Source organism: Rhodamnia argentea, chromosome 2, assembly GCF_020921035.1.
Source record: "Rhodamnia argentea isolate NSW1041297 chromosome 2, ASM2092103v1, whole genome shotgun sequence".
Classification (NCBI taxonomy): domain Eukaryota; kingdom Viridiplantae; phylum Streptophyta; class Magnoliopsida; order Myrtales; family Myrtaceae; genus Rhodamnia; species Rhodamnia argentea.
Genome location: NC_063151.1, coordinates 26246937 through 26272605, shown reverse-complemented (window position 1 = coordinate 26272605; position 25669 = coordinate 26246937). Strand labels below are relative to the sequence as shown.

At 42.1% G+C, this 25669-nt stretch overlaps 5 protein-coding genes across 12 annotated transcripts; 1 reads left to right on the top strand and 4 right to left on the bottom strand.

Moving 5' to 3' along the window:
* The first annotated feature begins 2053 nt into the window (after positions 1-2053).
* LOC115737486 (protein NRT1/ PTR FAMILY 1.2-like) lies at positions 2054-5453 on the top strand. Of its 2 annotated transcripts, none has more exons than XM_048275082.1 (4): positions 2054-2408; positions 2510-2727; positions 3303-3859; positions 3938-5453. In XM_048275082.1, the coding sequence occupies exons 2-4, from the start codon at positions 2557-2559 to the stop codon at positions 4893-4895; spliced, it is 1686 nt and encodes a 561-aa protein (XP_048131039.1). In that variant the 5' UTR covers positions 2054-2408; positions 2510-2556; the 3' UTR covers positions 4896-5453. The 2 variants fall into 2 exon arrangements, with proteins under 2 accessions (XP_048131039.1, XP_030525482.2); XM_030669622.2 differs by having other exon boundaries at positions 2057-2380.
* Positions 5454-6271: 818 nt separating this feature from the next.
* On the bottom strand, positions 6272-7136 carry LOC115737529. Its single transcript, XM_030669691.2, has 3 exons — positions 6952-7136; positions 6696-6836; positions 6272-6439 (listed from the first exon to the last, which is right to left on the bottom strand). The coding sequence occupies exons 1-3, from the start codon at positions 7117-7119 to the stop codon at positions 6272-6274; spliced, it is 477 nt and encodes a 158-aa protein (XP_030525551.1). The 5' UTR covers positions 7120-7136.
* Positions 7137-12453: 5317 nt separating this feature from the next.
* LOC115737406 (protein PLANT CADMIUM RESISTANCE 8-like) lies at positions 12454-13747 on the bottom strand. The gene is made up of 4 exons (XM_030669523.2): positions 13472-13747; positions 13228-13299; positions 12859-13071; positions 12454-12721 (listed from the first exon to the last, which is right to left on the bottom strand). Exons 1-4 carry the CDS (start codon positions 13563-13565, stop codon positions 12657-12659), a joined length of 444 nt encoding a protein of 147 aa, XP_030525383.1. The 5' UTR covers positions 13566-13747; the 3' UTR covers positions 12454-12656.
* A 511-nt stretch (positions 13748-14258) lies between these two features.
* Positions 14259-16025, bottom strand: LOC115737405 (cytochrome c-type biogenesis CcmH-like mitochondrial protein). Of its 4 annotated transcripts, none has more exons than XM_030669516.2 (4): positions 15905-16025; positions 15378-15531; positions 14800-14931; positions 14259-14709 (listed from the first exon to the last, which is right to left on the bottom strand). In XM_030669516.2, the coding sequence occupies exons 2-4, from the start codon at positions 15519-15521 to the stop codon at positions 14506-14508; spliced, it is 480 nt and encodes a 159-aa protein (XP_030525376.1). In that variant the 5' UTR covers positions 15522-15531; positions 15905-16025; the 3' UTR covers positions 14259-14505. The 4 variants fall into 4 exon arrangements, with proteins under 4 accessions (XP_030525376.1, XP_030525379.1, XP_030525377.1 ...); XM_030669519.2 differs by having other exon boundaries at positions 15378-15543; positions 15727-16014; XM_030669517.2 differs by having other exon boundaries at positions 15378-15543; positions 15903-16014.
* Positions 16026-18100: 2075 nt separating this feature from the next.
* On the bottom strand, positions 18101-25356 carry LOC115737404 (probable plastidic glucose transporter 3). 4 transcript variants are annotated; one of them, XM_048274118.1, is made up of 15 exons: positions 25177-25356; positions 24467-24566; positions 23743-23854; positions 23578-23645; positions 23365-23497; positions 22727-22826; positions 22467-22579; positions 22256-22349; positions 21221-21374; positions 20993-21136; positions 20843-20916; positions 20360-20448; positions 20014-20128; positions 18487-18725; positions 18101-18389 (listed from the first exon to the last, which is right to left on the bottom strand). In XM_048274118.1, the coding sequence occupies exons 2-14, from the start codon at positions 24564-24566 to the stop codon at positions 18543-18545; spliced, it is 1479 nt and encodes a 492-aa protein (XP_048130075.1). In that variant the 5' UTR covers positions 25177-25356; the 3' UTR covers positions 18101-18389; positions 18487-18542. The 4 variants fall into 4 exon arrangements, with proteins under 4 accessions (XP_048130075.1, XP_048130074.1, XP_048130073.1 ...); XM_048274117.1 differs by having other exon boundaries at positions 18101-18400; positions 24458-24566; positions 25177-25354; XM_048274116.1 differs by having other exon boundaries at positions 24458-24566; positions 25177-25354.
* Between the last annotated feature and the right edge of the window lie 313 nt (positions 25357-25669).

Sequence of the window (25669 nt, the reverse complement as noted above, 5' to 3'; positions counted from 1 at the left end):
TGGTCAATATGGTCGGACCTAGAGGTGTCAAATGGATGGATTGAGTTGAATATGATCCAACCTATATTAACCCCATTTAACTCATTTTGACCTATATTCATTCAATGCAAATTCAATGAATCATATCCGACCCGACCCATATTTCTTAAACATTTTTTTATTTAACCAAATCATACAATACTTGTTTCTTATAATTTGATAAAAAATGATAGAGTCAAAAATAATATTTAATAAAATCATACAATACAAATTTTGTGAAAATTTTTATTATAATTTTTTTTAAAATTTTAAAATTTTTATAAAGCGTTTTAATTTTTATTTTATTTTATTTTTCTTTTTTCCTCCTTCCTCTTCCCTTCTCCATTTGCAACCTCTCTCCTTCGTTTGCAACCTCCCTCCTCCGTCCGCAAGTTGTTCTTCTGAGCTTCGGTGAAGGTAGGAAGCCCAAGAACCAATCGCATCCCGATGAGCCTCGAGCTCGGCCGATCCAGTCAAGCACGAGCTCACTCGAGGTCGGTGAGCTTGAGGCTTGCCCAATCTTAGTGAGCTTGAGGCCGGATCCTAACGAGCCCCGAGCTCACCCGAGGTCGGCAAGCCCGAGGCTCACTCGATCCCGGGCGGCGAGCTTGAGGCCGGATCCCATCGAGCCCCGAGCTTGCCTAGGCTCATTCGCCTAAAGTTAGCTCGTGCTAGCTTGGATCGGCCAAGCCTCGAGTTTGTCGAGGCTTGGTTGATCTTGACGAGCTAAGCTCGTCGATGGCCATCGTCGACTTGTGGCAGCCAAGGCAGGAGAAAATATGAAAATAGAAAGAAAAGAAAAAATTAATATTATAATAAAATAATAAAATATTTGATTTTTTAAAAATGTTCATATAATCTATTTATGACTCTCTAAGATTGTCTTACCTAATCTATTTATTACCCACTTAAAATTCATTTAGAACGCATTAGATTTTTTAATAACCAATTTACGACTCACTTAAACAGTTAAGCTAATTCATTTTTGACCCATCACCATCAAATATGGGTTGAAATGGGTTCTAGATCCATTTTGCCACCCCTAGTCGGACTATATTCGACTCGACCCATCCGTTTGACACCTTTAACGATGAGAAAGAAAATCGTGATACAAGATTTATTCTAGTTCAACCTTAAATTAGAGATGTAGCAGATCGACGTGGCCGGTTCCGATTCTTAAAAAAGGTGGAATCGGAACCCGCCCTTGAAGAGCCGGTTCCTAGGACCAATGGCTCTTTTTTCCTGAGCCTTCTCCATTTTTTTTAAAAAAAATCGAGTCGGAACCAGAATCGGCCCTTGAGAGCCGGTTCCGATTCCGGATCGGAATCGTGGACCCGGTCAACGGGCTAGTTCCAAGCCCACGGTTCATTTTGGCCATATCTAGTAGCAGAGGATTTCGCCGTAGCTAGCATTTCCCATCTCTTGTTATAATTCTCAATTACAAGAGGAATAAATTATAATTAGCAATTATTTATGGATAAAAATTTAAATTACCAATAAAATATGGACTCAATCTATAAAAGGCCCTCATGCATTTCAAGATAGCTGAGCATACCCTCCGAACGGGAACCATGTACATTCTTGTCAACATAAAGTGTAAACCCGTATTTGACCAAAAAAAAAAAAAATGTAAACCCGTACCATACCCTCAACATTTAATATGAGTGCATTCTTATCGATGTGAAGTGTAAGTCGTACCCTCAACATTTAATATGAGAACCAGAAGAGCAAACAGAAACGCATGATGTTACTGTAGTCGGTAGTCGGGAGCCAGAGAAGGTGGCTCTGGCTCATCTCTCGCAATAATTGCTTGGAATTTTTGAGGGATGCATTGAGATCTTCTCTGCAGAAATGGATTGCTCGCCACGCCAAAACAACACGGCCAGGACAAGTTAGCACCGAGTCACCGACCGATCGTATCGGCCACCACCTCCTGCTTGTCCAATCAGCCTGACCTGAGCGCCCCCCACACTATGCCCTGCACTGAAATTATAGTCTGCTTCTACTTTCTAGTACCCAAAAATTATTCTTGTTTTACGTGCATGTCATTTATTCATCTGCTCTTTTTCACACGCAAAGTCATCTCTCTCTCTCTCTCTCTGGCAAGCCCCACTGACACTGAGGAGGAGAAAAAGAAGGAAGAAAAAGACTTTTTTCCTGCACATGTTTTGCCATCTATAGACCTCTCTGTGATCTTTATATTCAGTGCCAGAACGAGAAGCCAACCCACTTCGGGCTCCGAACAAGAAACCAACTTGCTTGCTTCTGTATTGCATCTCGAGAAGAAAGGAGATGAATCGCCCAGAAGAAGAAGCTCCAGAGCCAGCCAAGGGTGGCCTCATTACCATGCCCTTCATCATAGGTTAAGTACTACTGCATTGCTGTGATCTGTGCGGTTCTTGATTTCCTCTTTCTGTTGTTTTTGTCGTTGTTGTTGTTGGGTCCTTCTCGTGCTCGAAATGTTGAGTCTCGAGTCGATTTTTGATCGCAGCAAACGAAGCGTTTGAGAAGGTGGCCAGCTACGGGCTCTTGCCCAACATGATACTCTACTTGATGAGGGACTACCATTTCGGAGTGGCCAAAGGGACGAACTTGATCTTCTTCTGGTCAGCTGCTACTAATTTCATGCCGCTTCTTGGGGCTTTCATTGCCGATTCTTATCTGGGTCGATTCCTCACCATTGCTTTGGGCTCCATCTGCAGTCTCTCGGTAATTAACCACGGTCAACTTCGCTTAAATTTTCTTGGTTTAACTTGCTTAGGCATTGTGCATATTCCGGTCTCACCTCGAGTTTGTGAAGATACCTCTGTTTCACTATCAGATCTGGAAATAATTTGGAGGTGGTGGCTTTAATTATTTGGCTTCCGATACTCTTTGTCAAATGTCACTTTCTTGCTTTTGCTTTTTAGCATCCTTCTTCCAGATGCAGAGAGCTTCGACTTTATCACTTTATGGTGGCTTTCTCAATTATGTCCCAATCAGTGTTGCTGTTAATGTCCTCTGCTTTCTGGTGGGCCTAAAAAGTTGAAAGACTTCGATTAGGATAGAGCTAGAGTAAGAAATTTAGCAGCAAATAATGTCATGTGGTCAAAGATCAACTTTAATCGTCAGCATCTTGGTAAAAGTCAGTGCAGATCCAAAGTTTTACTTTAGGAATTGGTGTCTGATGATTTTGGCAGAAAGAATTTGGTTGGTTTTTTCATAGAAAAATCAACCTTGCTTCTCCTTCATTTATTCGGAGAGAAACAACATCATCAACTGAAGTACACTCACACAAATTGTAGGGAATGACATTATTGTGGTTAACAGCAATGATACCACAGGCAAGGCCTCCTCCTTGCGACCAGTCCGCAAGAACTTGCGAATCCTCGAGCACACCCCAAATGATCCTTCTGATCTCAGCCTTCGCCCTCATATCCATCGGAGCCGGAGGGATCCGACCCTGTTCATTAGCATTCGGTGCTGATCAAGTGGACCGAAGAGAAAACCCGAATAACAAGAGGGTCCTAGAGAGTTACTTCAATTTGTACTATGCCTCAGCCTTTCTTTCCGTCCTCGTTGCCTTGACGGGCATAGTTTATACACAAGATCACTTAGGGTGGAAGGTCGGTTTCGGGATTCCCGCTATTCTCATGTTTTTCTCGGCGTTCTTGTTCGTGCTCGCTTCTCCTTTTTACGTTAAGCAGAAGGCGAACAAGAGCTTGTTCACTGGGTTTGCGCAAGTAATCGTAGTTGCCTACAAGAACAGGAAACTCCTTTTTCCCAGCCAGGAATTAGATGGCTTCCACTGCTACCATCAGAAGAAGGGTTCGGAGTCTGTTCTGCCAACCGATAAACTAAGGTAACTTCTCAAAAAAGCCAGCGTCTCAAAGTCATGTGAAGTGAAGTGAAGTGAACACGTTTAACTATATAATTGCAGGTTTTTGAACAAAGCATGCATGGTTAAGGATCCAGAAAATGATATAACTCCAGATGGTTTGGCTTCCAATCCCTGGAGTTTGTGCACGGTCCAACAAGTGGAAGAGCTGAAAGCACTGATTAAGGTCATGCCACTCTGGTCAACTGGGATCATGCTCTCGATCAATGTTAGCCAAACCTCTTTCCCGTTGCTCCAAGCAAGCTCCATGGACCGACACATTACTTCGAGCTTCCAAATCCCAGCAGGATCTTTTGGTACGTTCACGATCATCACGCTCACGATATGGGTCATCCTGTATGATCGTGGTCTCCTTCCCTTAGCGTCCAAAGTCAGGGGAAAGCCAGTTCGTCTCGGTGTGAAACTGCGGATGGGAATGGGGCTACTCATATCCTGTATGGCCATGGTTGTTTCAGCAATAGTCGAGCACGTTCGAAGGAAAAGAGCTTTACAAGAAGGGTTGCGAGAAAATCCACATGCAGTGGTTGGAATGTCCGCGATGTGGCTCGTGCCACAGTATTGTCTGAATGGGTTTGCCGAAGCTTTCACCGCGGTAGGCCAAACCGAGTTCTACTATTCCGAATTCCCTAGATCCATGTCTAGTATTGCAGCTTCCATGTTTGGCCTGGGGATGGCCGTGGCAAACTTGTTAGCAAGTGCTATAGTGAGCGCTGTGGACGGTCTCACCTCCGGAACGACGAGAAAAAGCTGGGTATCGAGTAATATAAACGAGGGTCGCTATGACAATTACTACTGGCTCCTCTCCATCATGAGTCTGGTGAACATATTTTATTTCCTGTTCTGTAGTTGGATTTATGGGCCCTGCGCGAGCAGCGGCAAGAATGTCCAAGAACAGGAGATCGGCTCCAGGAAGGAACTAGAAGTGCGGAAAGTAGAGAAGAAACTTAAGGATGAGTTAGATGAAAGAGAGGAAGGAAAGGAGGATTCTGATCTCAAGTAATAGGGGGACTTTGTCATGCAGTTCTGGATCAAAATAATCATTTTGCAAGGATTGACAGTGTAAAATTCACTATCCAAAGACTCTGAAAACATAGATTGTATAGTGCTTGCGGTGATTTTTTGGAGATGCATGTAGAGTGATGCAGCTGGATCATATCAATCAGCTGCGGGGGTGGACTGACTACCAATGCTACGATCGAGGAATCCAGGGTACAGATCTCTGGTGCATAGGACTTATGTGTGATTTCAAAAGATTGTATTTTTTTGTTTTTAGTGTATCTAAGATGAGTATTTGGTGCTTTGACTTGTGCTGGGTGTTGACAAGCAATGTCAGATCCCATTATAGGTTAATTTTTCTTCTGGCCAAGGCCGGAGTTACTGGCCTGGCCATTTGCTGTTTTGGCATTTGGAAATTATAAGATGGAGACTTCTATCATGGGCAGATATCTGCTTAGTGGGAAAATAAACTTGATCCTTCATTAGACTTCACAGACAAATTGAAGTCCCAGTCTCAGCTCTGACAGTGAATATTAAGGAACAGTTTCTTTCTGCTCTCCAAGTTCACTTAAGTTTTTGGCTAGTGGCCTCATGCATGCACAAAGGCAATGGTGAGGAAGATTCACAGAAGTGGGCAGAGGCAATGAGGGGTGCAGAACATGCTTGCATTGTGCCATTCTTAAAAAGTTCAGACGGAAGAGCTTCGATTGAGTTGGTGGCGGCTGAAGAACGAGGCAAAATTCTCCCACAAAGTAATTATACACTGCATTAGAATGAAGGTGTTCAAGCAAACACTGTTTTCACACCTCAGCCCACTTCAAGTTGGGTTTGGTAAGTAATGGGTTAATTGTTTTCCGGATAATCATTAATTTCCTTTTCACTTAAGAGGACATGGCTCGATCATGTTGTTTGTTATCTTGCTTCACCACATTTGTGTTCCAAACATGAAGTCAATGGCATGGTCAAACCTCATCTTACCAAAGTTCATATGTGCATTATCTAGTGTCGTTCATCGTGGGGAGTCTCATAAAATTATGGCAGACTAACGAGGAATTGATCCGAACGAAGAGAAAGAAACTCTAGTTTTCCCAATTCTAGCAAGAAACAATCATCTTATAAATGTTGTTTCAATCATCAACGCGTGCACAATAACTAGATGCACAATATAGCGAAAATTTCAACCATACGAAAGAAAGAAAGAAAGAAAGAAAAAAGAGCTGCAAAAGCATGGCTTGTTCACTAGTTAGTAACTCCGAGGAGATCAAGAGCGAGCCACGGAAAAAGAAGTTGTCGAAACACTTCGCAGAAGTTTCGAGTTTCGAAAATAGCACGGAGTACCCGGCGCGGATGCACGCAAATCGTCCCATCTCATGCAAGCGATCAGAGCTTGCTGCCGAGCTGATCGCCAGTCAAATTGACAGAAGCGAACCACTGCTTAGCCAAGGCAATCAACTTGCCATCGGCTTTCCTCCTCACTTCCACCACCACCAACGCCAGCTTTCCCTTTGACCCTGCTCCTACCACCTTTGACTCTATCTCCACTTCTTCCTGCCACGCACACAAGCTCCAATTGTTGTTCCCATGTGTCATCTCCATTTTTTTTTCCCTCTTTTGGTTTCCCTTTCTGTCTTTTGGAAAATTGACATTTGGGAAATTATCGTTTCTCCTATCTTCAACTATTTATGGAAAATTTCGAATATCACCAAACGGCATTTTGGCGCCTGGAAGACGCCAACCGTTGCAAGTAATCGACGGGGAGAGAGAGAGAGAGAGAGAGAGAGAGAGAGCGAGAGAGAGATTGTACTTGGATCTTCGCAGGGGAAAGGTAGGAGACGCAGAAGTCAAGGGTGGCCTTGACGTCGCCGGCGGCGCAGTACACCGTCGCAGCCCCGACGTCGTCGATCAGGGTCGCCATCGCTCCCACGTGCCAATTCCCATCGCTGTCCTGCGCGCGCGCGATCGTGTCCATGTCAAGTAGAGAAAGGATCAATCTCGATGTCGCGAGTGATGGATTTGGATTTGGTGAGCAGCGAGACTGAAACTGAGGTTGGGTGGATTACCGACAGGCGATCGGGGACGACGAAGGTGCAGAGGAAGGAGTCCTTCCGGGCGCGGACAACTCGGAGGCCTTGCAGAGTCAGGAAGTCGAATTCGCGCTTCAGGACGCCATTGGAGAGGTCTTCCAGCCATCGCACGGTTCTCTCTACCTCATCGCCCTCGTCTTCCATCTCTCTCTCTCTCTCTCTCTCTCTCGCTCAGAAGACATCGCTGTATGTAAAATGCTCTCTCTTTTCGTAATAAGATATACGCACAGGCGTACACTGTACGTATGTGCGGATATGACTTATCTTGAGAAAATAACATACCGTTTATACTATTACTATTAAGGTTAATAACTTTAGTTACCTATTTATGCCTTATTAAAACTTGAGCGATGCTTAGATTATTGGTCTTCAGGCAGATTCATTGGCATCGGTTTCGTCGCCCATAAGTTTCAACCGTAGTCGAGGTCGGGGGCGGCCCATAAAGCGTATGGAAAATGACGCGTCACGTCCCCCAGATTGGCGTGCAGGTCATCTGTATAAACCAAAGATACGGACTCAATTGGTACATGGCTTTCTTAACTGTTAAGATTCGTCACTTCTCGTGCTTTTCTATCGATATGGAGTATGAAATACTTTCCAATATTAGCCACGTCTCCTCACCCTCTATCTCTAGATATTAAGAAAAATAGTACGTCACGTGATGATATCTTGAGAACGGTAGGCAATCATATGCCATTTTCATCCCGCCAACCACGACCCAAAAGTTTAGAGACTTCTAGCGTTTCGATATGTAAAATTTCATGAGATCGCTTTTTCGTTATTTCGAAGAGAAAAATGTCGCTAGTTTTACCTTATTTAGAAAAAAAAAATTACGATCTTATATGATATATAGTTAAAGTTAAAAATTCTCAAAATGGGTTCCATATCTTTTTCTTTAAAAAAAAAAAAGCCGGTTAGAAGATTTTAAATTAGGGAAGATGAAACGCGGGGTTGCTGTCGTGAAGGTCGGGTCCGGAGTACGTCCACCATAGACGGCAAATTAATTAAGCAGACAATGGCTGATTGAAAGCTCCATCCTTGATTAAAACAATCAAGCCGAGATGTAGGATGGAACAAAAACTTGGGTCAGCTTCGATTTGGGATCGGATATCGTTCGGTCGCCGAGTCATAGATTGGTTTGGAGGAGGAGGCGCCGCCGTCCGGCGACCCCCCATTTTGTCTCCGGCCTTCCGTGCGACAACGCCCCTCCCATCCTACAAAGTAGAGCCGCCTCCTGTCGTAGCGAATAGCTATATATTTATCTTCTCCTCGAGGATTAGGACATCTTTGGGCCGAAAAGGAGGACGTAGAACATGATGTTTGTAGCGAGATTTCTCTCGTCGTCCCTCCATGTGTTTCCCACTTCATTTCTAACATTAGTAAGCTTAATGAATCCTTATGTTGGTATGCAAGCAACGAAATCTGCGCTCGTGCACAAAAAGGGAAAGTTGTCGGTGCCGGTGGCGGAGTATGCGACCTCCCCAACATCGTCGATCAGCATCGCCATCGCTCCCACGTGCCAGTTCCCATCCCTGTCCTGAATGCGTCGCCGCGCGCTCTCCGCGAGAAAGATCAATTTCGATAACCATGACGAAGAAGAAAGCGGCGGATTGATGGGCCGAACAGCAAGAGCGAAATTTGAATCTGGTGAGATTACCGATAAGCGAGCGGGGACGGCGAAGGTGCAGAGGAAGGAGCCCTTCCAGGCGCGGACAACTCGAAGGCCTTGCAGAGTCAGGAGTTCAAATTCGCGCTTCTTCAGGACGCCATTGCAGAGGTCGTCGTCTTCCATCTCCCTCTCTGTATTTCTCTCTAGAAGACATCGACATATGTAAATGCTATCTGCTCTTGCAATAAATTAAAATATGCACAATTTGCGATTAACAACTCTAGATACCTACTTACGTATGTACGATGAAAACTTGACCGACACTCAGATTATGATTGCACGATGAAATAATATACTAAATATCGATAATAATTTATGTCTAAAATTATTTAACGATGAAAATATTCTTTGCTTATTAATCTTATTAACCGATTGAGGCGATATTATTTAGGAAAATGTATTCCAATCATTCATTTTCCGCGACTGGAGCCTAAGAAATCATGTGAGGGTTGCTGTCGTGAAGGTCGGGTCCAGAGTCGTCCGGCATAGACGGCCAATTAATAAAGCAGACAATGGCTTATTGAAAGCTCCGTCCTTTATTAAACATTTATCATCATCACAACGTTAACATTCTGGTCAACATCTCAAGCCGACTTCGCAATAATTCTTGCAGGTTCAGAAAAGACCATCACGTGATTCTTGAGCTCAGTCATCGTTTGCACTCTGTACTTCCGTGGTGAAGAAACTAAGCAATCAAGAAAGGTGCATTTTGAATCAGACCCAACAAAATGTAGGACAGAAACAAACTTGGCTCAGCTTTGATCGGGATCGGATCGGATATCTTTCGTTCTCCGAGTCATGAACTGATCTGGAGGAGGCGATGCTGTTCGGTTCGTGTGACCACGCCCTTTACATCCTCTACAAAGTAGAGCGCCCTCCCTGCCGTATCGAATTATTCCAAAATTAGCACTACTTCAATGTGTAGAAAACATCTTTCTTTTCTTTTCTGTCGAAAAATTCATATGGAGATGTTTCGTATTAGCAATAAGCATCTTATCTTTGTTTGCGCAGCAACAGAATCTGGAAATCTAGATCCTTTAAATGCAAGATTGTCGAAGCAATACTAGCGATACCAAGATTTTTCTAAATGTCCCCTATCAAACATTGTGCCTTAGCATACATCATACCAAGATTGTCTAAGCAATACTGGTGTGTTTTTCAAGATATATGGTTATGTCCGGATGTAAGATTGATGACTTCGTTTAATATAATCCTATTCCAGAATGTACTTGAATGTTCTGGAGATGAAGGAAGGCATAGTCGACACATCATACCTAGAGCAGGATCAAGCCCTTCATTCTTGAGCTCTCTGTACTCTTTGAGCTTATCATCCACTCAAAGCAGAGGAGAGGCATTATCACAAGGTAAAGAGAAGACCAGAACACCACACCTCCTGCATTTCACCGGTGAAAGGACTAAAACGAGTTCGAACTGTCGTGGTTAGTGAAGGGCAAAGAGACCAGAACTCGACAAATTGTAAGATAGGACAAGAACAGTGAGAGATTAAGGAAAGGGAGCACATTTCAGTATGGAAACTGGAGTAATGAGAGTTGACAATCCAAGGTAAAAGGACAATGAGGCCTTACTTGTTGATCCTCCCTCGTCGAGCACTTCGACAACCCGACCGAACGTTACACCAGGAAAGAGAGCAGTCATAATGGCTGTCAAGAGTGAAAAGAACAGAGATCAGACGGGATCTCCTGCACCTTTTTACAGTCTTAAGCAAGAAAATTGAATGGCAGAGTTGAACTTCATCCTGGGCTTCATTTTTGTTAGCGAAAATGGTGCAACTTTATCTGCAATTTTGTTCGGCAAAGGCCTCTTAAGACTCTTATTTCTGTTGCCTTACACCATGAGATTTTGCTAGTTGCCAAAGAGCATCTCAATCAAACTTAAAGCGTACTTCGACTTGCTATCTGTAGCTACAACCATTTTACAACCTTTCAAGAGAGTAGTCACCCTCTGCTGTCCAGATTAGCGAGTTGACTGAAAATCCAAATCCATGGATGGACGTAATGATAATCTACCTTCTGAAGGTTCATCAGAATATATCGAATAATCTTGATGAGTGAAACAGGGTTATGCTTCACATTTCTGATGTTTCACAATTCAACACAAACAGGTAAATGTGGAATAATGCAGGACTTGTCTTAAGACTAACTTATCATGCCCTCTACCGATACTACTTTATCTCCACTGCACATTGCAGACACTGCAGCATATCAATCGAGCCACTGAAACGAAATCGGACCACTGATCGCTTCAGTTTGGCTGGCTTGGAGTCGGACCACTCGGCTCCTTACTTGACAGAGAGCGCAACAATGGCAAAGAGATGAGTCGTGGCATCATCGCATGGAGCTCCTTCTAAACCGAGTCCATCCCTCATTTTTTTTCCGCGCTGCTAATATGTGTTGCGAGCACAAGCAGGGGACCATTGCAAGGTATATATGAAACTGGCCAGAAAACTTGCTGCATTTCCTGAATTAACCTGATTAGGAAGAAGCTTACCATAGAGAATGGAACATAAAATTCAATAACGACGTTGACGTGAAGTTGTCAGCCAACACTCACGAAACATCAAGGGGTCACGGGTTTTTCCTCGCTCGAGAATCCGGCATTTAGTCTGAGCATCAAGCAAGGGCAAATTGCTGTCAAAATTGCAGCCGAAAACATATCCAGGTCAAGATTCTGTTATCAGGAGCCCGGATAAGATGAATGGAGATTGGCTTTCTCCACTTTTTTTTTTTTTATATTTCTTTTCAGTTTTTTTGAGGAGGAATGCCGGAATGTCGGAGTTCACCACTGACACCTTGAGAAAATCGAAATGTGGCAGCAGATAAGATCAATCTAACTAGACGCAAAGATGGAACATTCACACGCGTAAGTGAACACATCGAAACAAGATGTTTTCCTGAAACTTACCGTTCTTTGGGTTGTCGTAGCAACAGTCCTAAAGGCTGTGTCCCAGGGGTAATAACTACGGACGGGCAAAAACATCCAGGATGACACTGTGCTTCCCAGGAAAGGCATCAACATTTGAATACCAGGATCTTTCTCCCAAGTCTCTTTCATCCTCCAATCTTAAATAGAAAACTGAAGTCAATGCCACGAACATTCAATGGTTAGAGCAGAATCATCAAGAAAAGACAAACCTCTTCAAAAGAAGAGTTATACTTAAAGGGAAGCAATGAAGTAAAACTCATGTTTCCTGAAGTTAAAACAGAAAAATCTTATCCAGGTTTCTGACACCCAACACTGGAGAAGGTCAAAGCTCTAGGTGTATGATTTCTGGGCACTTGATCAAGTTTTTTTTTTCAGCAGAGGTTGATGGTATACATGATTGCTCTGCTGCAAGATTTGAATCTACAGATTAATAAAGTCCTGATTTTCCGAGAGAAAGGGCAGATGTACTGACCCAAAACAGAGAAAAGGCCAAAAGTCTGAAGTTTGCTATGTATTCATCTCTTTAGAGCACGTATAGAATTTACTCAGACATAACAATTTGCCACAATACACATTGATAAACTTCCCGAAGAAAGACGGGCGATACAAATGATAATCTTTTGCACTGGCTCAAATGATTACTTAGGAATACACATATTCTCTCAACAACAGAGATTTAATCGTCGATGCTGCGCAGATATATTCAGGATATAAAGAAACGGACTGTGCTAGGGTCAGAGGTTCGGCTGCTCTAGTTTATGTTTAAGTTTTTTGTTAAGCTTTCATACCTATATTCACTTCCTCATATCATCATTAAATGGGTCTTTCTGAAGGCCAAGTTTGAGGAGTTCCCGTGAATAGGAGCTCACATGTTTTCCGTACAAGTACAAAAAGGAATTCGATCATAAACATTGATTAGTTCTCTGTTTTGCACAAGGCTACAAGACCACAGGTTTCAAGATACTCTGAAAATCTTTAAGTTCATTCATTCAAGAAGATATTTCCAGGACAAATGGCTCCACAACGTAAAATTGAACATATATTGCTGGTTTCGACTAGTTTTGTTTCTTCACCGAGCCATGAATTGATCTGGAGGAGGATTCTCCATTTGCTGCTCAACTATCTGTCTCCAACCTGCAAGCGACATTCATGAAGCTCTAAAAACGCTTGCAATGTGCAAAGTTGAAACAATTACCATGGATACTGAAATCTATCAATCAAGCGAAGTATTAAAGCCGCTTTTGAGTTCAAATGAAAGATGCCCTTGATACCTAGAGAGGGATCAAGGCCTCTGTTATTGAGCTCGCGGAACTCTTGGGCAAGTGCACAACAGGGGCAGTAGATATGAAAAACCATGTCTGGAAAAGGAGCTTCCACTAGATGGTACTTCATCCTCAGCTTTGCTCTGTACTTTGATCCCATTAGCCAGTGAGAACACAGGGCCGGCATCATCGCCAAGTAAATATAACTTCCCAATGCACAATCTGAAATTTCCAAATTTGACGATGTATTTTGTCAGTTACAAAAACCACTCATCAAATCAAGTAGCCAAGAGTTCAGGATAAAGTTTGATCTATCTGAGTCTTATGGGATGTCAAATGTGATGTGCTAACAAAAGTTTCTGAGTTGAGAGGACTTACTCATTTCTCCTTCATCCAAGAGTTCGGCAATCTGACCAAATGTGACACATGGTAAATATGCTGTCATAATGGCTGCAATGTTCATCAGAGAAAAGATTAGTGTGTCATCCTCATAATTAGTTGAAGAATGATGTCATTTGTGATCCGCCACCTGGTGACTTCTTTCCTACTATTCCGCACTTAGATGTTCGGTGAGTGAAAGATTTGCTTTATTTTTCCGGGGAGAAGTCTTAGCCAACTTTACCATTTGTTGGATGTTGAAAACAGTCAAACAACCCAGTTGTCCACGGTACTCCCAAATCCAGATTGTCTAGCACGTCCGGCGATTGCTGCATCATCCCAGGTGTTTGCTACATCATGTCGGGCTGTTGCCGCACCATGCCAGGCAGTTGCTGCATCACGTCGGGCTGTTGCTGCACTACACCAGGCGGTTGCTGCACCATGTCGGGCTGTTGCTGCACCCTCCCAGGCGGTTGGTGCACCACGCCAGGCGGTTGCTGCCTCATCATCTCAGGCGGTTGCTGCACCACTCCAGATGGTTGCTGCACCATCCCATCTGCCTCGATGGTTTCGAGCTTAGCCATTTGTTGGAGCGGAAGCCTGAAAACTTGGTTGAGGCCGATTTCCCTTTCCCGTGATTTACTGTAACCTATTCTTCGTTAAAGCACATTTCATATTGTGTCTTCATCAAGACTTCGTAGCGGATAAATCCAGCTTGGAGCGAGAGGGTCACAATGCCGACAAAAAAAAAAAAGAACGACCAAATACAATAAACTTCTTAAGGACGCACATGTTGCCAGTTTTCAGTTTGCGGGACAGTGAAGCTGAATAAACTCAAAGCACTTCAGTCGTTTTTTATTGGCTAAATTTCCATTGCTTTCACCAGCATCATTTCCTGGTTGTTTACAATGAAAACGCCAAATTGTTGGGATTATTTCCTGCTTGCCGTCCATAAGCAATGATTGTTTGTCTGAAAACCCTGCTAGCTGTTTAAAACTGGTAGATACAGTTCCTCTGGAAAGGCAAAACACTTCAAATATGGAGGATCACTTTTATTGCATACACAAAACTAAACTGAGACTTGAACTAATACTTTCGCACACCATCCACTTCTCTCACGGAATTCCCGCAAGACCTCTATCCAATTCTTCGAGAACATACACTCAATTTTAGTACAGCTTTCATCTTTGGACAAGAAAGAATCTAAAATTGACTTCCCATGAGAATGTAAGCATACTACCATTGCAAAGACAGCAGTTCAAAGCGAGATGATACAAATCATTGGCCAAGCCACCTCTTCCACCATGAGGATGGAGCTCCTCGTGGGGAGGGAGGTGGTGTGAGAAGATCGAGCATGGTTTCCTTCTCCTTTGGCGTGAGTGGGACTCCTCTAACAAGGTTAAGAGCCATGATGTGAACGTTTGTCCTTTGCCTGTGCTTATTGTAGGCCCATACCCCAGCAGCAGCACCTGCCACTAGTAGCTGCAGCGGATGATCCAAGTCACAGTATGGACAAATTCAGGCAAAAGGAAGTCATTCAGAATAACACTTCCAGGTTGTTTCTATACTAACCGGCGACAGCCACAAGGCTGCAGTCTGCATATCAAACTTTGGGGTGTAAAGAACCGTCTCTCCATAATCCTCCTCAAGCTTCTTAAAAATCTCTTTGTCAGTTTTGCCAGATTGGATCTCATCGCGGATCAACTACACAGCAAAAAATTTAGCAAAGGTCTAAGAGAGATTTGTTGAAGAAAAGGCTTTTACCAATTAGGAAAACCTAGACAGCACACAGAATTTCAAAACACAGTTCTATTGACGCCGCTCAATTCGTCATACAGGCTAACCAGAAAAAAGTTCCATATATCATGCCTTCATCATGTTTATTTAGCAAGCATCTTCAGAAATAATCCTGCGCTCAGGACCAAAGCAAGGACAATTATAAGCTCTTAGATTCATCTCCGTTTTTTATTACTTCTTCCACTTGTCATGTGTAAAATCGTTTCATAGAGCATCTGAACGAGGAACACCTAGCCTTCGACAGAAAAAAAAAGAAAAGAAAAAAAAGCAACTAGAATAGGATTACGAAACCACAACATTAATCTCAGAATGCATACAGCAACACCTACAATTCAAAACAGAGGAAAAATCACCTTTCTCAATAAAATAGCGATATCAGCTTGAGAATCTTCGATGGACTGGCTACCACACTCGGTGCAGCGCACGTTATGACTAATGTTCCTCGCCCGGGCTTCGACCATGCGTCTCTTCTTCACTTCCTCATCCTCACCCTCCATCTTCAATTCGCTTCCTCGAGAAGCCCGCAGTTGAACAACGAAAGGTCAGAAACATACCCCCAGAAAGGGAAAAGATTGGATTTGCTGAGTCAATCACGGTTCAGGCAATTCAACAAACAGCTGCTTCGCAAGAAAAAAAACAAAAACAAAAACAAAAACCCACAGAGCCGGGAGCTCTCTCTCATTCAACGAAACCCAGTACTGAACCTAAGGCCAATCCCCAATCTCGAGTGCAACACGCATCCTGTGTATTCGTGTAGGTTCTGATGCAGACAAAGACAGAGAGTACGACTACGAGTGCACATTGAACAAGCTATCGCCTTCACTGATGAAACATGCGAGCTTCGAGCAGCTATGAACTACAGTGAAGAACGAGTGCTTACGATTGATTGATAGCTCGCAAGACTATGTTGCTTCCGCCTGACGATGTGTGGAGTAAATGGTGATTATGCCTGAAGAGTTTGGCGAGGGTGATCGTGGTTTCATGAACTCTCTCTACCCCGAAAGCTTATTGGAAAATATTTTATTTTACTTTTTCGATTTTTTTTTATTATTCTCAACTCTTTTTCTTTTCTTTTTTGACAATTTTTTTTTACTTTTTTGGTCGAAAATTCTCAACTCTTCTTTAGAAAAAGTAAAATGATGTGTTTGTCCGAAAACCATGGAAAAGAACACCGGTGCCTTTGTTTCCACATTAGAGTAAGAAAGCTTAACTTTGTTAATGAATTTTTATGTTAAATGTATTGTAAATCTTAATTAGAGCAGAAAAACTGAAATAGCATAAAATGCTTCTTACAAACATGGGAAGAACACATTTTTTTAGTCTTTCGCTTTCGTTGGAAATGAATATCGAAGATGATTTTTGGAAAAAAAAAATATGTTTGGAAAAAGAAGAAAAATAAGTCGTTTAATTGGATTTTGTAGAGAGTTTGGTTTCCAAACTTAGGTTGATCTAGCGAGGGACGTTTAGAGGTGAAACTTAGGGGTGTGCATGGTTCGGGCCGGTCCGGTCTCGGCATGGAACTGGTGATCGGACCGTAGTCCCGATCCCCATATTTTCGGGACCAAGGACCGAACCGGGACCGACGGTCCTGGTCCGGGCCGGCCCCGGTCCGGTCTCGGTCCCGGCCCAGTATGACCGTTAATTATTGAAAATCTAGTCAACTTAATAAACTATGTCATGGTAAAAACATAGCGACTCACTATGACTTTTATGATCGACGAACTTAACCAAAATGTTCGAATTCAATACCAAATCTAGTCATTACATAATAAAAACGTTACCAACCGCACTCAAAAAAGCCTGCAGAGAGAAAAGATGACCAAAAACAAGATGGAAAATAAGACTAAAAAAAGAGTCTTGAGGAGGAGAGTGCGACCGTGCAAGGTTGGGAAAAAAATGGGCAATTGACTTTTATTATTCTGTTTTGTTTTCAATTTCTTTTTTTGCAATTGTATATATTTATATATAAATAATTATATATTATTGGCGGTCCGGTCCGGGGCGGGTCGGTCCGGTCCCAATACAAGAAACCCGAGGATCGGACCACCCAGGCACCGGTCCCATTTATTGGGACCGGGGACCGGACCATCCACCTCAAGGACCGGACCAACCCGGCCGGTCCGGGCCGGTCCGGTCCAGTTTACACACCCCTAGTGAAACTTATAGGAGAATAATGTTTTCCTCTGTCAAAAAGTCTAATCCAAAAATTTAAAATAATATATGAAGGAAAACACATAAATATTATGTACTAGAAAAATGTAATAATCAAGTGATATGAGATTATACTTTTGTAACCTCCAAATAAAGGAAAATTATCAAAAAAAAATCTTAAATCTATTGTAATTATGCCAATTCAGTTATGAACTTTTTTTTTTTTTACAAATACAATCCTAAACTTTTTGTATTTGTGCCAATTCAGTCCATTTGGCCGACCTAGTCATTTTTTTTATATGTTTTTTTCTTTTGATAATCTCATGAAGGAGATATGTAGCTTTTAAGACATTGTCTGTTAAACCGATTTTGACATAGAGCGACATATATCTAGATAGCAAGCTCTTAAACTTAGGATTACGAGTATACCCCCTCGAGTAATTATCAAAAGTAAAAAAATTCAATGCTTTGAGCTATGTTGTAAGCCTTGTCAAAATTGCCGGCCTTAATTCAATTTGTAGAAGCCAGCAAATCACTTCTCAAATTCCCGAATATACTTGGAGGATGACAGAGTGAATAGGATCAAATGTGCCTAAACCGGTTCATTTCAGAAACTTCTGTTCATGACTGGCCTTGCTCGACTACAATACGCCGAAAATAACACGGCATATAAATTTTGCCAAAATCACAACTTTCCCGATTCCAACTGTTACCCATGGATTCGCCATTTAAACCTGCATCAGGATAGCAAGGTAGTTTTTGAAGTCCAAGGTCGATAGAAAATAACCTCGAGGTTGGAGGACACGCGCCCCATCATCGATGGACTTCGGCATTTTCTCTCTCGAGTGAGCCTTTCTTTAATCAGATCGGTAGCGTTTAATGTGCACCTAGATTAGTAACTGCAGGCTGAGACGGCCAAAACAGCTTTGCCAATTGCCGAAGCAGTGAATAAATATGGCAATCTCTCCTCAGGAGGAACTATTGATTTTGAGGACCAAAATGAGTTCGTGCACATGAACATATCACCATAGAACAAGTATATACCAATGACATTAGCGCTTTAGTAATGGATACAAAACTGTTGCCCATGCCGCCTTCGATGTTATATACTCTCATCAAGATCAGCAGGAGATTGCGACTTCCTCAAGTTCCACATTTACTTTGATGCAGAACCAATGCAAGAATAGTCGTCTGATAAGGCAGCCCATCTCGACCCAACTCATCTCTGGGATTGAAACCAGAGCCCGAGAATTAAGCAACATAATCGCCGTGGTAGTTTTCAAATGAATGTAATGGGCATAGTATACTCACCTTGTGGTAAGATACTTCTGACCATCTCGCATAAGCACAAACAGTTGGAAGTACCTTTATTCTTGGGGAAGAAGAGCAATCTCGATTTCCTGGAGTGATTTTCCTTTTGTTTCCACCACATTCCTCTTTACAAAAGCCGCCCCTATCAAGCAAAAGGTGGCGAAAATTGTGTATAGGACCTGTGGCCCTAATTGCTCCAGCAATTGCAAGAACAACAAGCCAACAAAAAAGTTAATCACCTGATGAAAAAGGAAACATCTATTAGCAGTGGCTACCATATAACATGAAATTCGATGGAAGCGGGTAAAACCACAATAGGTAGATTGTTTTGGCATAGCATGAACAATAACAAATATCAAGTGAAATGGACAAACAAGGTGCAGAAATGGAGCTCAATAGGATGACCATTCTGTCTATAACAAATCAGAACTTCTCATGTAATCCAAAAATCTTTTGCCGAATTTAAAAAGGTATTTTGAAAGTCTGTTCTTGTTACCATGACCAATGCAATCATCTTTATTTGCCGTTAGCAAATTGCAACAGGTTTACTATCCTTCCACCATGGATTAACCTAAGAGTTTGACAATATTTATTATATCTGAAAGTCAAGCTCGAAGCAAATTTGCACCAGGTTATGCAATCTGATGATTCATGTGGAACAATTACTGTTTGAAATAACTCAACAAAACATCTATATCAATGGAAGTATTGAACCAAAAAGAAAAAGAAAAAAGATGACGGTATTTAAATTGATGGACTCATTAACCTGAACTAGACAGACATAAATTCAGCTATTGTCAAACTTGGGATCATGCCATCAATGTGGGCATGACCCACTGTAGTAACATATTGGGGGCTAAGCCACATCTTTATTCTACAGGCCCACCGAGATACCAGTTGTTGCAGAGCATAGAAAGTTGATTACAGCATGTCCTCAGAAGAGGAACCAATGGCTCTTGTAACTAGAACAGGAGTTAAAGCTAAATGATCAACAAGGAAGAACCCGGGACTTACAGAGACAGCACAAATTTGCCAGATTCCTGGCCAAATAGGCCATTTTACAAGTTTCGAGTATAAAGTTTACAGAATATTGCGGGGCCAATACCAACCCACCTAAAAGTTTAAAGATGTCATGTAATATTTAAATACTCAATCACTCCTCGTCATGTGTAGGCTTGGATTTGACATGCAACTGAAAAAGCAGTTCGAGTATAATTGAGGAAATTTATAAGATTGTGGGAATTCAAGTACAAGACCTCCAGCTCTAACATTATAGAGAATTTTAGCCAATCCATCCAAAAGATTGTAGATGCAAGGCATGGTTTAATTTTGAGAGATGCGCTTATAACTTGACAATTTCAAAGAATCAACTCATGAACTTTAGGCAAGCACCCAAACCGAAAACATAACATAAACCCAAGTCTCACAGATATGGAGTCAGATGTTTGCTCCTATATCAAAATAAATGGCATCAAAAGTGAAGCACTAATTACTGAAGAATAAGCATGAGATAGAAGAAAATATTACCCAGTGCACAGCCATACAAAATGCCATTGCCTTGGCCCTGATTCTACTGGGAAATATTTCTGACAACAGCAGACCAGGGACTGGACCAGCACCAAGAGAGAATGCCAAGACAACCCTGCCAATGCAGATTAATGTTTAACCAATTTGAAGTAATATCCACACACAGCAAGTTTCTCACTTCATTTGCAACAATAATATTTATTTCTTCTGAATTTATGCCATATCTTACAGGACTAATCAGTATTTGAACCCCTACATGCTGCCAGAATTTATGCAGAACCTAATCACTTCATCTGAATCATGTTCTCCTCAAAATTTCCCTCTCCAAACTTCAGAAGATACTCACAGCAGCATGCCAGCAGCTGACATATAGGATGATACAGAGCCTGAAGCAAAGGAACTTGCAGCAGCCACTTGAATACCCAATGACGCTGCCTGGAACAACCAAGGAAGAAAGTAGAAGTCAGATGGTATGTAAATCATCACGAAGGTCAAAATGATTCAATTATCAGTTCAGAAACTAGTATTGTCTGGTTATTTGAGGTTTGCAATAATCACTCTCAAGGCACACAGACAGTCACGTGTCTCACTATGGACAACCATAACAGATACACTCCTTGAACCAATGCAACCAAAGGAGCAGACATGAAATAGGGTTTTGGATCATGATATAACTACTAATGGAATTGTATCATCTCACTTTTACTCAGCACCCAATGATCCACCACCCATACAATGACCTCAAATATCACAGTAGGGTCACTTTCTAAAGTGTGAGAAATGTTAAATACGACAATTGCAGTCTTCCCAAGGGATCCGTCAAACTCACCATTCCGATAAAACTCCCAAGAAGCAGCACCTTCCTTCCTAACTTATCCATCAGGATCATTGCTACGACTGACCCTGATTAATTTGCGAGCAGCATGAGGAAGTATGTCAAGATCCAATTTCGTATTTCACAAAAAGTATAGGAGTGTACCTGACAAATTTGATATTCCTACACAAATGTTTGCAATGTCTGAAGGTACGCCAGCATTTTTAAAAACAGAAGAAGAGAAATAGAAGACAGCATTTATTCCTGAAAGCTGTTGTAAGGCAAAAAGGACAGACCCAATGAAAATCACTGCAAGGTAATTAACAAAGCTGCTTAGTGCAAAGTGATGCAGATAGCATAATGAGTAAGTGGAAAAAGAATTAAGAGGCATACTTCTAAAATAGCGACCGTAGAGTAACTCGGAGAGTTTTACGGTATCTACTTCATCTCCTCTGTCAGCCTTCGACAACTCTGCCATCGCAGACTTTACATATACTCCGCCCAAAATTTTTTCAAATTCAGTTTCCGCTTCAGCGGCTCTTCCTCTCTGAAACAAGTCAGGAACACTGTAAGCACTGTCTTGAGATTCACCTACAATAACTCAACTGCAGGAAAGAGCTCGAGTGAAAAATAACAGAAGAAAAGTAGTAGGAAATACATGAGGAGCAAGTCAATCCAAGGGCAACAACATTGTGCCACACATAAGCTAATAACTACTTACTGACAACGCCAAAGCCTGTGGAATCTATTGTAAACAAATTCTTACAGAACAAGAATCCATTACACTACAGCTAAAACATGATCAATGCATCTGCATTCCCTCAGAGATGAGTGCTATCATACCCTTAAAAATTTTCCATAACTCAGAACCAAGTTCTCTGCAAGATCATAAGCAGTCAAGTAAAATTTCTTTGTTTCTTTTGTGTATCAGGCAGCTTAAAAATTTACATGCAGCCGCCATCCAAAAAAAGCCAAACATTAATGAGAATCAGATGAATTCCATAATGCACTGAGGCACTAAAAAAAGACGTCTAGAAGCACCAAGATTTGAAGAGATGGATGTGACAACGACTCATTTTGTTGATAAAGAAAAAGTCACCTCTATCCTCTTTCTTCATAGTTGTATGATTGTTATCCAGTTGCCTGTGACTGCATTCACGGAGTGTGTGTATGTGTGCATGTGCTAGTGCAGATATGCCTTATCCATGCTCATATTACATGTTGCACACTCATATTTTAGCCCATAATTGTGGAGGCATGTAGAATGGGGATGTGACTACCATTAGGAAAAGTCGAAATATTATCTATCTAGTTTGATCTGCATTAAGCTCAAACTGCTCAACCAGCTTAAAAATCACTGATAATCCAAAAAGAAAAGGTCAGCTATAAATATAACCAATGACCACTACAAAGGGAGAAGAAGAATACCTTAAAAAGCCAATGAGGACTTTCAGCGCAGAACTGCATAAAGATAGCAAGTGCTACTGCAGGAATAATGGACACCACAAAGCAAACTCGCCACCTAAGCAAAACATGACCATCACCATTCTTCTCTCAAACACCCTAAAAAATTTCAACTCTGATATTTACATAACAGGGGCACAAACATACAAGGACACTATATTTAGGCATATCATACCAACTTGCGATTTCCTTGGCTGGAATTCCAATGAAAAGAGACCCCATTAATCCAAGACAAGTTGCAATTTGGGTGAGGCTCCCAAAAGCACCCCTTACACTAGTAGGCGAGACCTATTTATGGTAAAAGCAAAATTAACTCAGGCAGATAGGTGGGAGAAGTCAATCAAAGTACTGTCATCTTATTGTCGTTCTACTAATTAGAAATAGAAACACGCTTATGGCAGTGCCGAAAATAATGAAGCAGTCGGTGCATTATACCTCTGCGACATATAGAGCAGCAACAGGAGGGCCAAGACCCATTCCAGTTCCCACAAATAATCTTCCCAAAAGCATACCCCACAAATCATTTGTTGTGGCACTGCAAAATCACATTCGAGTGAAATTCAGAACTCCAACTTATAGTTTAAGGTACTCAAATATATATGCTTTTGGCACTGTATTAGTTCATTCACTTTGTTTGACTACCTATTTTCAGATTTAGTCATGAAAACTTATCACTGGATTTAAGCTCTAGCTTGTGAATGAGCCAATTTGTACGAAAAAGCTGAAAATAAAGGCTCAAAACCATGTTGCTTGAACACATCAAGCACTTTCCAAAACGTGACCAATCAGAGTGTACCTAGAAGTAGGAAGCTACTCATCGTTAACATACACACAGTGTATATAATTTATTAATAGCTGCCACAGCATGAATAAAGCCTAGTTCAAATGTGCTTCAGATAAGGGGAAAAAAAACCAACAAGGAAATGGTTACATCTTACCAGGACATTATTTGCAACATATGGGCTACACCAGCAAAGTGCTCGCCTCATGATGAACAAGACAAACTATTCTTGGACGGCTCTAACCGCACAATAGAAACAATGCGAATATGCAGAAGAATTGCAAGTGTTTACCTCATTAAGGCCCCAATAATCATGGGCAGGGCACATAGCTGAAATGCCCTTCGGCGCCCAACACCATCCGCAATCCAACCACTAAACAGGGATCCAATAAATGCCCCTCCTAGACACGTACTCACCACTAGACCTTAATTAATCAAACATGGCATGTCAATACACTTTCTCACAAGCATGTACCAAAGATCAGCGGCATGTTGATTTTAGTACCTTCAGCCATTGTATTTCCACTGAAGCCTAGGTCCAAGGAGATGCTCTCTAGTGTCTCATTAACTACCCTGCAATGTCATAACCAAAAAAAGAAAAAAAAGTGATTCTTCTTATGCTTGTTGAATTCAGAACAGGAAACAACAATCAAGACCTTCATGTGCACACCCTAGATGGTAACCGAACAGGAAGGAAGAAAGAGCTGCTACGAGGACATGTGGCAAAGAACGCCTCCATGAAGGGTTTCCGAGATCTTTACTGGCTCCATTTAGTAAATGTCCTGAGAAACAATGTTAAATTGGTTGAGCTATCAGTAGTTGTTTGCACAAACCCAATGGAAGCAACAGATCAGTAGAAGGTACTAAGGTGCTTGCTCATTTTAATTCTAAACCATGAGAATCAGGGGACGACTTTTTCTCTGATGCATTAAGTAAATGCAGCATTCTAGGCATGGGATCATAACCAAAATGACAAAGGCATCTCTTAAAGCAAGTTCCAAACAATAGGCACATTCAGGGGATGCGCCTTCATGTCAGCTGGTTTTCATGGGGCCATTAACTCACATAAACCAATACTGCATGCCTAAACTGCATTGCAATATTCCCTCATTTCTTTCTTTCTGTCAGCTTTAATTTATAAATCTGTTCTCTTCATTCTGTTTCAGGACATCTTCATCTTGTTGCAGAGGAAGATCGGTGGCAAGCCAAATGTGGGGAGCTCATGTTCAATGGATTTTTTAATATAAAAATGTCCTCGGATCGAGGGCAGGAAAGCAAAAATTCAACCGACGATAAGCTTTGGTTTTGGTTTCATAGGTAAAATGAGAAGCAGTTAACAATTGATATGAAACGACTGACACTTGAGCAATGACATTTATGCTAACCGGAGGTGCCATCCTTCTGAAAATCAACATAATCCCTAAGCACAGTGCGCTTGTACGTCGAAAAGGCATCCCCATGACGCCCTCGCATGGTAAAATCGCTCCCGCCCATCTGCAACGTCACAAAGCCAAAAAGTCTTAGCAGAGCTACCGCAGTCAGCGAATGCAAGAGAGCCAGAAACCTCAAGAAAATCCAAACAATTAATGATCAGTTCAGAGAAGAATGGACAGCGGAGGCATCACTCTATACTTTCCAAGAGTAGTTCGGAGACGCCAAATACCGAAAGAAACATTCTCACCACGTGCATGCCCACAAATATGAAGCCCCGGATGCACAAAATAGGAAGGTCTACACACATAGCACAATTAAGACTCACACACGTCGCCTCGTTCTTCTCTCTTTTCTCCTCCTCCTGATTTTCTAAGCGAGTACGTACGCAGCTCGAGAACACGTGAAAAATTCGATCTGAGATCCAAATCTAGAACAACCGCATTCCGCCCGATCCTAGTCTAACCGCAGGATTTCCAAATTCAGCGACGAACGACGAGCCGCGGAGAGACCGCGAGCTCCAAATATCCCTACAAGCGAGTGCCGAAAACAGCGCGAGCGCTCGCCATTTTCTCACAACGAAAAAACACGCGCGCTCTCGGAGATACCTTAGGCGTCGCAAGCAGAAAAGCAGGAAGCTCGGAATGTACGCTGGAAACAGCAGAATACGCACGACAGAGCTAGAATCCGAAGTTCGGAGATGCGCGGCTGGTCCAGAGGAGATCAGCGGTCGAGGCAGACGGCGGAGGAGGAGAGATCGGTCGATCTTCCGGTGACTTCGCGGGATGGCGCCTTACCAGAGAGAGAGACAGAGAGAGAGAGAGAGAGAGAAAGCGGAGAGATGATTGGTGATGGCGACGGTGAAGGTGATGGGGATATACAGGTGGCTAACATGCGCGGGAGATGGCGTTAATTGCGCCAAACTATTTTTGTCTTTCATTGTCATGTCACTCACTCGGGGGACAGAGAGAGACAGAGGTTTCAACTGTAGGACGAGGAGATTTGAGCGCGTATCATTTATTATTTATAGAGTGTGTGTGTCTGTGGTTTTTTCGAAATTATAAGGCCAAAATATGATTTAGAGGGCGATTGTTACTTTCCAATTCCTTGTTCAAAGGAAAAGAAAAGACTGATGTGGAGATTTTTATGAGTTGGAGTTTTAAGAT

Excerpts from the sequence above, each read along its gene's own strand:
- LOC115737405 (XM_030669516.2), bottom strand. The coding sequence starts at position 15,521 with ATGGAGGGTGAGGATGAGGAAGTGAAGAAGAGACGCATGGTCGAAGCC. Across the intron at positions 14,932-15,377 it reads TCGCTATTTTATTGAGAAAG|TTGATCCGCGATGAGATCCA; the intron begins GTGATTTTTCCT and ends TTTGCTGTGTAG. Across the intron at positions 14,710-14,799 it reads CAGCCTTGTGGCTGTCGCCG|CTACTAGTGGCAGGTGCTGC; the intron begins GTTAGTATAGAA and ends CATCCGCTGCAG.
- LOC115737404 (XM_048274117.1), bottom strand. The coding sequence starts at position 24,566 with ATGGGCGGGAGCGATTTTACCATGCGAGGGCGTCATGGGGATGCCTTT. Across the intron at positions 23,646-23,742 it reads CTGTTCGGTTACCATCTAGG|GGTAGTTAATGAGACACTAG; the intron begins GTGTGCACATGA and ends ATGACATTGCAG. Across the intron at positions 20,449-20,842 it reads TTGGGAGTTTTATCGGAATG|GCAGCGTCATTGGGTATTCA; the intron begins GTGAGTTTGACG and ends TGGTTGTTCCAG.
- LOC115737486 (XM_030669622.2), top strand. The coding sequence starts at position 2,311 with ATGAATCGCCCAGAAGAAGAAGCTCCAGAGCCAGCCAAGGGTGGCCTC. Across the intron at positions 2,381-2,509 it reads TACCATGCCCTTCATCATAG|CAAACGAAGCGTTTGAGAAG; the intron begins GTTAAGTACTAC and ends TTTTGATCGCAG. Across the intron at positions 2,728-3,302 it reads GCTCCATCTGCAGTCTCTCG|GGAATGACATTATTGTGGTT; the intron begins GTAATTAACCAC and ends CACAAATTGTAG.
- LOC115737529 (XM_030669691.2), bottom strand. The coding sequence starts at position 7,119 with ATGGAAGACGAGGGCGATGAGGTAGAGAGAACCGTGCGATGGCTGGAA. Across the intron at positions 6,837-6,951 it reads TCGTCCCCGATCGCCTGTCG|GACAGCGATGGGAATTGGCA; the intron begins GTAATCCACCCA and ends GCGCGCGCGCAG. Across the intron at positions 6,440-6,695 it reads TTTCCCCTGCGAAGATCCAA|GAAGAAGTGGAGATAGAGTC; the intron begins GTACAATCTCTC and ends TGTGCGTGGCAG.
- LOC115737406 (XM_030669523.2), bottom strand. The coding sequence starts at position 13,565 with ATGATGCAGCAATCGCCGGACGTGCTAGACAATCTGGATTTGGGAGTA. Across the intron at positions 13,300-13,471 it reads TTTTCAACATCCAACAAATG|CCATTATGACAGCATATTTA; the intron begins GTAAAGTTGGCT and ends TGAACATTGCAG. Across the intron at positions 13,072-13,227 it reads CTTGGATGAAGGAGAAATGA|ATTGTGCATTGGGAAGTTAT; the intron begins GTAAGTCCTCTC and ends TGGAAATTTCAG.